Source organism: Mercurialis annua, linkage group LG8 (assembly GCF_937616625.2).
Source record: "Mercurialis annua linkage group LG8, ddMerAnnu1.2, whole genome shotgun sequence".
In the NCBI taxonomy this organism is placed as follows: Eukaryota; Viridiplantae; Streptophyta; class Magnoliopsida; order Malpighiales; family Euphorbiaceae; genus Mercurialis; species Mercurialis annua.
Window position 1 is genome coordinate 6704145 of NC_065577.1, and position 12603 is coordinate 6716747.

The window sequence follows — 12603 nt, forward strand, 5'->3', positions numbered from 1 at the left end:
AGGTTGAGCCAGAGATCATCAAGCTTTAGATTCCCCTTTTTTTTTTTTTTTTTTGTATAGGAAGAACTTTCCTTTCTTCTTTTTTTTTTTGTTATGCACTTTGTACACTTGTATCTTTTCTTTTGTTAGGAATTTTATTTTCCTTTGTAATTTCTGTGGGGCATTTGCCTTCTTTTTAATATATATCTTTTTTGCCTTCTTTATTTTTGAGACAGTTAGCTTCTATGTTCTCTTTATTTTAGGCGATATATATATTTGGACTGTGTATTTTCCTTTTTTGGAATGAACTCGTCAGTTCTCCTCTTTGGAAATATTTTAAGTAATCAGCAACTATGGTAAAGAGATGATATCTGTGGAAATTCCTTGTCCGAGCAAGGGTAAATTAAAATACTTGCATAAATTCAAATACATTAATGTGATGAAATATCACTTGTAGAAATTGAAATAATGCTGTGATTAAACATCACTTGGAGGAATTGAAATACAATATTGAAACTGAACACTGCTTGACTAATTATACTACTTCTTAAAGTAACTAATCATGTTTGATGGCGACCCATTGTGACTAAATTTTCCTCAAGTTGTTGGCGTTCCATGTCCTTGGTATGATTCTTCCCATGGAGTTGGTGAGTTTAAATGTTCCTTCTTTGATGACCTCGCTGATGGTGTAAGGTCCTTCCCAGTTTGGCTGCAGTTTTCCACTTCCTGCTTCTCCTTTTTTGACTTCGGTTTTTCGCATGACTAGGTCGCCTAGTTTGAATTTTCTTTTCTTTACATGGCTGTTGAAATGTTTGGCCATCTTTTGTCTGTAGGCTTCCATCCTGATGTCTGATCTGTTGATTTTTTCAACCAGGAGATCTAGATTGTTCCTGAGCTCTTCTTCGTTTTCTTCTAGGTTTAGCTGGTTGTCTTCTGTCCTTGGCGTGGGTGCGCCGATCTCTACAGGGATTACAGCCTCCGTTCCATAGGCTAGGGCGAATGGAGTTTCGCCCGTTGATTCTCTAGGGGTGGTACGGTAATTCCATAGGACACTGTAGAGTTCTTCTACCCATCTTCCTTTGCACTCGTCTAGTCTTCTTTTTAGTCCGGCCAGTAGGATTCTGTTGGCCACTTCGGTTTGCCCATTCGATTGTGGATGGTAAACCGAAGTGAACCTTAGGTCGATCTGATACTCGGCACAAAACTTTCTAAACTTTGCTGAGTCGAACTGCTTTCCGTTGTCTGTGATCAGCACCTTCGGTATTCCAAACCTGCACAAGATAGATCTAAAGAAAAAGTTAGTTATGCGTTGTTGTGTGATTTTTGCCAGTGGTTCCGCTTCTATCCACTTGGTGAAGTGGTCGATTGCCACTACTAGGAACTTCCGTTGTCCTGTGGCCAAAGGGAGAGGTCCCAGGATGTCCATACCCCACTGGGCGAACGGCCATGCACTGCCGATGGGTTTCATTTCTGAAGCTTGCTTTCTTGGTACCAAGGCATGTTGCTGGCAAGGCCAGCATCCCCTTACTAGCGTTGTAGCTTGTTCTTTCATCGTGGGCCAATAATAGCCTTGTAGCAGTGCTTTCCTGACCAGTGTTGATGCTCCGTCATGTGCTCCACAGGTCCCCTCATGTAATTCTTTCATGATGTACTCCCCTTCTTCTTTGTTCACACATCTTAGCCAGGGATGGGTGAATGACCGTTTGTACAGCTGGCCGTTGTATATTCCGAACTTTGATGAAAGTATCACTATCCTTTTGGCTTCCTTCTTATCCTCGGGGAGTATTCCATTAGCCAGGTATGCTGTGAGGGGGGACATCCAGGTTTCTTCCCCTTCTACCATCAGTACTTCGCCTTCCTCAATTTCTTCTTGAAAGCTAGGCTGTCGTTTGATTTCATGAGGAATGTTTCTCATTGAGTCGTAATTCTTTGTTGCTGCCCACTTTGCCAATTCGTCTGATCTTCCATTCATTGCTCTGGGTATTTGCTGTAGCGACCAGGATCGCCCATTATTGGCAAAGAAGGTTTTGGCCTGCTTGGCGTACTTCTTCAACGTAGCTTCCTTTACTTCGAAGTTCCCCGAGACTTGGTTCACGACCAGTTGTGAATCACTGCAGATCTGGACTTCGGAGATGTTGAGCTCTTCGCATAGTTGCAACCCTGTTATCAGCGCCTCATATTCCGCAACATTGTTGGAGGCTGGAAACTCGAGTCTTGCTGAGTATTCCATTTGGATTCTTCCTGGTCCTTTGAGCACGACTCCGATGCCTGCTCCTTCTCCGCAAACTGCTCCATCGACGTGCATCTCCCAGGGAGTCGTTTTGTCCTCCATGGGTTCTTTGAATGTTAGTTCAGCGAAGAAGTCGGCTAGTGCTTGTGCTTTCAGTGCTTTCCGAGCTTCATAGATAACGCCCAGACTTCCTATTTTGACGGCCCATTCTGCTATGCGTCCACTTGTCTCTGCCTTCTGGAGGATTTTTCGTAGTGGTTGGTCGGTCCGTACAATGACTTGGTGCCCTTCGAAGTAATGTCGGAGCTTGATGGTGGCGGTGTATACGCATAGCGCCAGCTTCTCCAACTTCGGGTATCTCAGCTCCGCATCTCTGAGTACTTTGCTGATGTAGTAGATCGGGTATTGTTCGCCTCCTTTTTCTGACACCAATACTCCTGCTATTGTTTCGTCAGAGCAAGAGATGTATAAATATAACACGTCGCCCGGATCCGGTCTCGCCAACAGTGGGGGCGAGGATAGGAAGCTTTTCAATTCTTCAAACGCCTGCTGGCATTCTGCGGTCCATGTGAAGTTCTTGATCTGTTTCAGGGTTTTGAAGAAAGGCAGGCATCGTTTTGCCGAGCAGGACATGAACCGTCCTAGAGCCGTGATCCGGCCGTTGAGCTTCTGGACTTCATGTATGCTCCGTGGCGGTGTCATCTTTAAGACCGCTTCGATTTTATCTGGGTTAGCCTCGATACCCCTCTGAGAGACCATGTACCCCAAGAACTTGCCTGCCGGTACTCCGAATACGCACTTTTCCGGATTGAGTTTTAGCTGGTATCTCTTTAGCGTCTCCAGGACTATCTTCACATCTGTTGGGTGGTCTTCAGCTCGGATGCTCTTGATAATCATGTCATCCACATAAACTTCCATGTGCTTTCCTATCTGATCTCTGAATATTGAGTTCACCAGCCGCTGATATGTGGCTCCTGCGTTCTTCAGACCGAAGGGCATCATCTTGTAACAAAATAATCCCTGGTCTGTTATGAAGGCCGTCTTCTCCTGATCTTCAGGTGCCATGGGTATCTGGTGATATCCCGCCTTGGCATCTAGGAATGTATAGAGGGCGTGACCTGCTGTGGAGTCTACTAACTGATCAATGTGTGGAAGTGGGAAACTATCTTTGGGACATGCTTTATTCAGATCTGTGAAGTCCACGCACATTCGGTAAGTGCCATTGGACTTTTTTACCATCACCACATTTGCTACCCACTTGGGGTAATAGGCGTCTTTGATCACGTTTGCTGCTTTTAACCGGGCGATCTCGTCTGCGATGGCGAGTTGTTTTTCGGGCGAGTGCCTTCTCTTTTTTTGTATTACTGCCTTCGCGTCGGTCGCTATGTTTAACCGATGACATATGACGTCCGGGTCTACTCCGATCAATTCGTCTGTTGTCCAGGCAAAGGAGTCTCCAAGCGATCTGAGGTTTTCGGTCAGAGATCGTCTGATTTCTTCTTCTAGCTCATCTCCCACTTCTATCTCCTTTCCTGGGGATAATTCGATTTTCTCAGTTCGCCCATAATGCTCCGCCCTTTCCTTCTTCTCTGGAGGTTCCATTGTTAGTACTGGCAAGGTTATATGTACTTTCCTGAGAGCTGTAAAGTATGCTTCTCTGGCTGACTTTTGGCATCCTCTGACTTCGGCATCGCCTTCTCTGGTTGGGATTTTCATTCGTAGGTACCTCATGCAAATGGATGCGCATGTATCGTGCAAGAGTGGCCTTCCGAGAATTGCATTGTATGCGAAATCCATATTGACCACCATGAATTCTGCTCGGATCTCTTTGTAGATCTCTCCATCCCCCAGTTGGATGTTTATCTCCAGTGATCCTTCCACCTGTACAGATTTGCCTCCTAGTCCCACTAGTGGAGTAGTGACATGTGTCAAATTTTCTTTCTTGAGTCCAATTCTGCCGAACACCTCCATCGTGATCATGTTTACCGAACTTCCCGTGTCTACGAGCATCCGAGATACCTCGAAATTGTTGAGTCGCCCCTTGACAACTAGGGCGTCCTCATGAGGGACTGATAAGCCATGACTATCGACCTCCGAAAAAGATACGCTTCTGAATTTCTTAGCATTCGGTGCACCTGGGCTAACCGAGTAGACTGTTCTTGCAGCTTTCTTCCTTGTAGTATTGCTGTCTCCTCCGGTCGATCCGCCCATTATTACATTAACCACGCCTGCTGGCTCTGGTCTGGGTCTTCTGGCGATTTCTTCTTTCCGCTCTTTCTTTCTCTCTGATTCCGTCTCTCTGGCTTCGGTGTCCCTTTTTACGAACTGGGAAAGGGATCCCCTTTCTATCAATTTCTCTATCTCCTCCTTCAGGTGCCAGCATTCATCTGTGGTGTGGCCGTTGTCTCTGTGAAATTCACAGTATTTGCTATTGTCTCTTTTGCTGGCTGATGCAACGTTCATCTTCCTTGGCCATCTGACCTTCTCTCGGCTGTCTTTTACCCAAAACAGTACGTTGGTTCTGGTTGTGTTCAGGGGCGTATATCGCCTATCTTCGTCTTTTTTCCTTTTGTTTCTGAAATGGTCATTGCCTTTTTCTCCGAACCTCTTTCCTATGGGCGATCTTTCCCCATTTCTTCTTTCTGCAAACGTTCGTTCTTCTACCCGTCCGAGGCGATTCTCTATTTCTCTCTGGCCATCATCCACCCTGATCTGTGTATGTGCGATGGTCATCAGTGTGGTAAATGATTTTGGTGATTTAGCCAATAATTCCTTTCGTAGGTCGGAGTTGGTAGTTCCATTGAGTAATGCTGTGTAGGCGATCTCCTGGCTCAGGTCTTCTATCTGCATCGCCTCCTTATTGAATCTTTCTACGTACTTCCTGAGTGTCTCTCCTTCCCATTGCATGATGGCCAGCAGATCTGTGGATAGCTTCTTTTGAGGGATGCATGCTACGAATCTAGCCTGGAAAAGTCCTGAGAATTGTTTGAACGTCAGCACTGATCCTGGCTTTAAACTCTGGTACCATTCCTGCGCCAGACCTTTTAAGGTAGTAGGAAAAAGTTTGCATAGTACGTGATCCAAGTTTGTCTGAACATTGATCACCGCTTGGAATTTGTGAATATGGCTCTTGGGACAGCCTGTTCCATCGTACGACTCCAAATTTGGGGGGTATCTGAACTTTGTAGGGAACTCGTGAGAGATGATGAAATCTGCGAGTGGTGAGTCACTTCGAAGAGAGATGTCCACGTCTTCACATCTTATTCCAAGCCTGCTCATGACTTGGCGGACTTTTTCCTCCAGATGCTCTTCTCCGCCTTTGAGGGTGTGTTGTTCATCCATCCAACGTTCTTCGTCTGGAATTACGATGGGGGCATTTTGTTTCCTTGCGGAATTTCCAGGGGCATCTTCCTCTCGCATTGGTTCTTTTCCCTTGTCCATGGTTGATGTTGACTTCTGTACTGGTGATTTCGCTGATCCCTGTTCTGGCGATTTTAACGAGATACTCTGTTTGATATCTTTGAGTAGACTGGTGATTTCTAGGAAAGCCTTGAACATTGCTTGGTTGTTGATTGGCCCTTCATCAGGTGCTATGGCTATCGGAGGCATCGTCTGTCTTATCGCCAGGGGGTCGCTGGTTTCTCCTTCTTCGCTGGTCGGGGGAAACAGATTTAGGGCCGGTGGTTCTGTTTCCCTGTCTTCTCGGTTGGTAGCTGGTGGAGTATTATCTTGTGGGGGATCCATTCTTGAAAAAGCAAATTCTGAAAAGTATCTAAAAGGAACGACGAAACTAATAAGTTCCACGCTCACCGCACCAAATGATACAGGTCGATCTTTAAGGGGTCGCCTGTACTGTTTTTCCTGCACAAGTAACAAATATAAGCTCAAAGGACCTCAGGCTTGCTCAGCCTGAAAGCCACTCCGATGCTTAAGTCAGAGAGGGTTTTTTGGTAGGTAAATGAATGTAAGAGTATTTAAGTCTGATTTCTGCTTACCCTTCTCAGCATTCGGTGGCTTCCTTTTATAATGAGTTTAAGGCGGTGGTTATCTGGTAAATCGTGGGTTTGCCCCACGATTATTGATAATGGTGAAGGCACGTTCCCGATTATCCCGGGTAGTGGGTGTCAGGGAACGGAGTGGATGAGGTCGCCTAGATGGCAGACCTGGATGAGTCCGCCCGAGACAGACATGGGCGATGGGAGATTTGGAGACTCGTTGGGCGAGCATAGCATTCGTTAGGCGATGCTTGGAGTTCGAATATTATTAGGTCGGTATCATAAAAGATTCAAACTCATTAAATTAGAGAATATAACAACAAAATTTAAGTCCAATGAATTAGCTAATATGTATATATAGCGAAAAAAATGAGTTTGACTCTCTACTTATGGAGAAATTCTTAGATAGACCGGGTTTATCATGTCATCTGTACACTAACCCACCCATAATATAACACTTTATTAAAATGATGGCAATATTATAATAATTGTGCAATAAATGCATTCAAATTTTAATGATGATATTACGACATTGTCATTATTTTAATGAGGTCATTATGAGTGGTTTAGTCTACGGATGACGTGGTAAACTCGGTCTACCTAAGAATTTCTCCTACTCATGAAAAGCCAATTTTCACTTTTTATTTCATATTGCATCAATTATATTTAGTATATAAGTTAGATTAAAGACATATTTTTGAAAATAATATATATATATATATATATATATATATATATATATATAATATTAAATATAAATTAAAATAAATTATTTAATTAATATTTATTAAAAAAAATAAAACAAAAAGCTAAATATTAGAGAGGCTATTGTGTCAAATTAATTTAAAAAAAAAATTAAACCTAAAATGTTATTTATTTGAGAAAAAAATACTCTTTATTATAAAGAATACCATTGAAAAATGCTCTTACGCTGGAAGATTGTACTATGTTAAAACCATAATACATGACATGTTTATGTAAAGAAGACCTAATCATTTAAAATCATCTCACTTTAATCCCTTTTGCAATCACACTTTAACGTTGGAAAATCTTCAATTTTACCCTAATTTGTCTTTTTGTGTTTCAGTTTACCCTAAATTGAAAATTTCTAACAATTTGATTACCTTAAGGATGAAAAAAAATTCAAAACAACTAAATAGGAGGGTAATATCATATTTATTATTTATTTGAAAAATATACAAACAAGCCTTTAATCTTTAAAAACATTTAAATAAGTCTTAAATGACAAAATTAATTTTTTAAATTTTATTAAAAAATTAAATAAATTAAAAACTAAAACTCTATTAAAACCGCTTCCACCCCACAACCGACACCGCACTCCGATTCATGAATACACCTACGACTCATCCGCGACTCACCAGAGCTCCTTCTCCGATATAGAGAAAGAAAGCAGCTCCTTCTCTCGGAGAAGGAACTGCTCTCATTCCTCGATTTGGAGAAGGAGCGAGCAACTCCTTCTTTGATCTAGAGAAGGAGCTGCTCGAAGAAAAAGCAACATCTCCTTTATTGGAGAAGGAGCTCCTTTTTTTTTTCCAAATCTCTAAAATGCACTTCTCTCATTATCAACGTAAAAATTTGTTTGTCGTGGTTAGGGGTGAGCACGGTTCGGTTCGGTTCGGTTCGGTCTCAGAACTGTCGAAACCAAACCAAACCACCCCTATAAAATTTAAAACCAAAACTTCAGATATGGTTTACGGTTTTTTCGGTTCGGTTAACCGAAAAAATCGGTTTTCCTCGGTCCGGTTCGGTCGGTTCACCGATTACAATAAACACAAAAATCAAATATCAAACATAAATCCGTAAAATCAAAATGAGAAATCAAAATCAAAAGTAATATCAACATAGAGATATATATACATAAAATTGGTCTATTCACATTACATAATTTGATTTTTTCATATTTTATTTCTTCAGTACATCAATAACAAACTAAATGGACTTTGTTGATTCTTATTTTTCTCTAGAAAATATCTTGATTTCTTTAATAAACTTCATAAACCTGAAACACAAAAAATAGAATAGTTAAAATTACTAAATAAAACAGAATATAGTAAATATTGATAAAAATAAAGTCTATAAACTCTAAAATTAATTTAAAAAATTAGATCTCAGAGAATTTTCTTAAAGATTCAAAAAATTAACCATGAAGTTATCATAAATTCCGGATCAACAATAAAGAAAAAAAAAGTTAAATCTTCGAAAAAAAAACTTGATAAAGTAAATGGAGGCTCTTTACCTTATAAATTCATGTTTATCTTTGAAGGCATATAAATTTAAGAGTTTATGAATGATAGAGAAGAAATAGTGGAGAAGAAGGCAAAGGAAAATAGAGAAAGGGGAAAGAAAGGGGCTGTATGTGGGTGAGAGGGAGTGAGGCGGATGAGTGAAGAAGAAAGAAAAGGGGGAAATTAGGGTTTCTAGGTTAAATTAAGGTATATATAGCATTCTATGGAAATGACAAAAATAACCTCTTTTATTATTTCGGTTTTTTCGGTTCGGTTCGGTAACCGAACCCTAAAACCAAACCGAAACCGTAAACCGCAATTTATATAAATTTTAAACCAAATCAAACCATATTAACCATTATTCTGCTCGGTTCGGATTTTTCGGTTCGGTTTGACTCGGTTTTTTGGTTTGGTTCGGTTTTTGCTCACCCCTAGTCGTGGTGGTTATTGTTTTCCTCTTTGCTATTGATTTTTTTTTTCAATCTAAAATTTATCGTTGCTATCACTGTCAACATTTTTTTAGATCTGGAATTTAATTTTTATCATCATTGTTTGTCATTGTCATCGTTATTGTTCTTCTAATCATGATTTTTTGTATATTCCAAATAAAATTTGTTTCAATTTTAACATTATCTTTTTATCGAAGCAAGAATTTGCAATTTATAGTAAAATTAAGCACTATATAACCATCAATTTTTTTATAAATGATATTTGTATTAGCTCATCCATAAAGAGTGGAAGGCAAAGAAACTAATACAATTAGAAATAGATACATAAATAATCCAAATTTCTAACAAATAAGTGATAGGAAGAGATTCAATTTTATAACTCAAAATGTCAGCTGTCGATTTGAGAGAGAAATCATCCACGTCAATGCCAATTAAATACGACTTTTTAAAGTTGATTTGAAGTCCCGAAATCAACTCAAAATAACGAAGAATTATCTTTATAAGTTTCTAATTTGCGCGCTAAATCTTTAGGGACAAAAATTAGAGTATCATATGCGAATTGCAGGGTAGAAATCGAATTGTCATACCCATCCATAGAGATGCCACCTAAGAGCCCTAAAGAAGTTGCTTTAGCAAAAGCATTGGAGAAAGGGGATAGTCCAGTCTCACCCCTTTTTCCATGAAGAAATTCGCAGAAAGACATCCATTAACTAAGACTGATAACTGAGACGTTTTAATGCCAAAAGCTATCCGATTCAACCAAGTGTTATCAAAATCCATTACTTAAGCATAACCATCAATGTTATTATCTTAGAATGTTTTACTTTCTTAGTTGAGAAAATGAAGAATCAAATCTTTCATTTTGATATGAAACATTGAAAGATCATTTGAGCATATAGAATTATTTTTAAAACCAAATTAATTCAATTTAATCAACTAAGATTTAGTAGATTGAAAACTTTTCAAATTAGGTCAAGTTTTTTTTTTTTTAAAAAAAAAAAACATGTATTGTGCAATATTTGAAAACATTGTCCTAATTTAGTCGGAATGAGTCAGGTAGAACTCGTTTGGGCAGCAAAGCTTTTTTTTTTTTTAAACATGTTCGAACTGGTGTTAGAATTCGAGACCTCTGGCCAAGAGGGAAGAAATTTATAGATCAAAAGGATTATTTTTAAAAAAAATTTATATATTAAAAGAATTATTTTGTTTATGTTTTAGTCTTTCTTTTAATCTTTGGATACCATGAAGTCTCAAGTTTGAATGTCTAGTCGTAGTATGTATACGATGAATGAGCGCAAGTCATAGGAAATTGAATGTAAAAAATTTCATTTGATTCTATAATAACATAATCTAATAAGAAAAACTTAAAATAAAATCCTCTTAGCTAAATTAAGTTACCAAAAAAAAAAGACAAAATCAAAAAACAAAAACCTGAAATTAAAACTAAAAACAAAAAAAACTCCTAAATTTAGTGTTCTTCATGCAATGCGACTCATATTAATGAGAGCAAGCCAATGTTCATGTTTTAAATGTTCCACTGATTGTTTCCTAAAAGACCAAAGCTGAACTATGTCTCCCTTCTTAAGATGCTTCTCTTCTACAACCACATTTGTCTCCTCATCAATTATGTCCAAATTCCTCTCTAAAACTTCTTTCCAACTTGTTCTCAATGTAAGAGAGTTAGGCTTATTCCACTTCCTCAGTTTCATATCATGGCAATCATCACTCGGTTCCAAAAATTTCACTTTCAACTCTTCTCCCTCTACGTATATAATCTTCCGTTCGTCTTCGTCGAGAAACCCTTCGTCCCGTATTTGCTTCACGGGGATTGACAATCGATCCTCGTGTTTTTCGACGTCCGTTTTGTACAACATCTTCTCTATCACTAGTCTTACGTCGTACCCTCCCATTGCGTTTATTTTCGCTTCTAACACGAGAGGAAGAATCGCTGGTGGAGGCGGAGGGTTTGCGAATAATTTCTTGCGACATTTATTATTTGATTTCTTCACTTTCTCTTTTTCGTTCACATTCTCCTCTACAACAATTTTCCGTTTCGGACCGTTCTTGATATTTTCTTGATCGTGATCGTGTCGATTTGTAGGGTAGATTATTTGACCAAACAGCTTTATATAAGGAGAAACTGGTTTCTTGACCAACACACAACGGGGCCTTCTCGGTACAAAAACAGGAAGCGGGCGATCGTTGAACGCAACAGAATGATCATTCGATGAAGGTTCAGTAGTCGTAGTCGTAGTCGTAGTAGTAGTAGTAGTAGTACTAGTCAATCTGGATTTTGACGCAAATTCATCTGTTATTTTTTGTTTAGCATCCATCAGAAAATGTTCGTAAGACCTAAAATTTACAGAAAGCTGATCTGTTCCTGACATTTTTTGGTCAATGATTATAGCAATGAAAGGCTTATGATATGTGTGTTTATATTAGAGGGATTAAAGAGCGAGTGAATCTTTTTCCAAAGTGGATTAAGAGACTGATTAAGTTTTCGTTTTATGTTTAATTTGTTATTTTTTCCTAGTCCTTCTAAGAAAAGAATTCTCCTAATTTTATTAATATTCAGCTGATAAGTTGCCAGATCAGATTTGCAAAATCTAAATGATACCAATTTGTTATCCAATCTATTCTTTATATATAAAATTTGATGTTTTTTTTTTTGATTTAGGAATATGATATGGCAATTGAGATGAACGAAATATGAGAATGTTCTTACTCAAATTTTCACCTCATATATAAGTAATTGTCCTGACTTTTAGAAGACTTCTTAATTAGCCGGAAATAAAAATTAAAAAAATGGCATAAGTAAAAATAAAATGCGGAATCGATCCGTGATTTTTGTACTAGCAATGCTTTCGTGAACTCTTAAGGGCCGTTTGGTTTAAGGTTTGAAATGAGAATCAGAATGAGAATCGGAATAAGAAGGAATGGGAATGAGAATAATTGTTTTCTTTTTTTGTTTGGTTCAAAGTGTAAGAATTGGAATGAGAATGGGTAACGATAAAAAAATTATTTATTATTTATTAAAAATATTTTTTTATTTTTTGAATATTTTTTATATAAAAAATTATATTTTTAAAATAATTATATTTTAAAAAAATTATATTTTTAAAATAATTATATTTAAAAAAAATTATATTTTAAAAAAAATTATATTTTAAAAGCATTATTTAAAAAAATAAAAAAAATAAAAAAATTAATTTAAGTATATTTTTTAAAATTTAAAAATAAATTTTTTAATAATTATATATTTATTATTTATCATTAAAATATTTTGTTAAGTTTTGATTCTCATTCTCAAAAGTTCATTCCCATGAGATAAGGGGGAAATGGGTGATTCCCATTAAAAGGTAATTATATTCCCATTTCTTAGTGTAATTTGACAAAAAAAACACAAACAATGAAAATCTTTCCCATACCCATTACCATTCCATTTTTTTGGCGAAACAAACGGACCCTTAAATTTAATCTTATTAGTCTACTTCTTACACTATGACAACACTTTTCGAATTGCTGCATGCAGTTATCTTAAATTTAGGAGGCTAATTGATTTCAATGATTATTGAACTTTTAATTTATTTCATTTCAGTCATTAAATTTTTATTTATTTTATCATTAATTTTTTTTATTTTTTATTTTGGTATTCTTCGGCCAAAAATATTTAGATAGCAATTGAAATTTATTTATTTTTATCT

General features: G+C 37.6%; 2 protein-coding genes and 1 long non-coding RNA gene across 3 annotated transcripts; all 3 read right to left on the reverse strand.

The window, feature by feature from the left end:
* Window positions 1–349: 349 nt before the first annotated feature.
* LOC126661523 (uncharacterized) lies at window positions 350–5059 on the reverse strand. Its single transcript, XM_050355373.2, has one exon. It carries the CDS (start codon window positions 5057–5059, stop codon window positions 566–568), a length of 4494 nt encoding a protein of 1497 aa, XP_050211330.2. The 3' UTR covers window positions 350–565.
* Window positions 5060–8056: 2997 nt separating this feature from the next.
* On the reverse strand, window positions 8057–8859 carry LOC126661144 (uncharacterized). The gene is made up of 2 exons (XR_007635519.2): window positions 8462–8859; window positions 8057–8224 (listed from the first exon to the last, which is right to left on the reverse strand). It is a non-coding gene; the product is annotated as an uncharacterized LOC126661144 (long non-coding RNA).
* Window positions 8860–10377: 1518 nt separating this feature from the next.
* LOC126661525 (B3 domain-containing protein At2g24670-like) lies at window positions 10378–11286 on the reverse strand. Its single transcript, XM_050355374.1, has one exon. It carries the CDS (start codon window positions 11284–11286, stop codon window positions 10378–10380), a length of 909 nt encoding a protein of 302 aa, XP_050211331.1.
* Between the last annotated feature and the right edge of the window lie 1317 nt (window positions 11287–12603).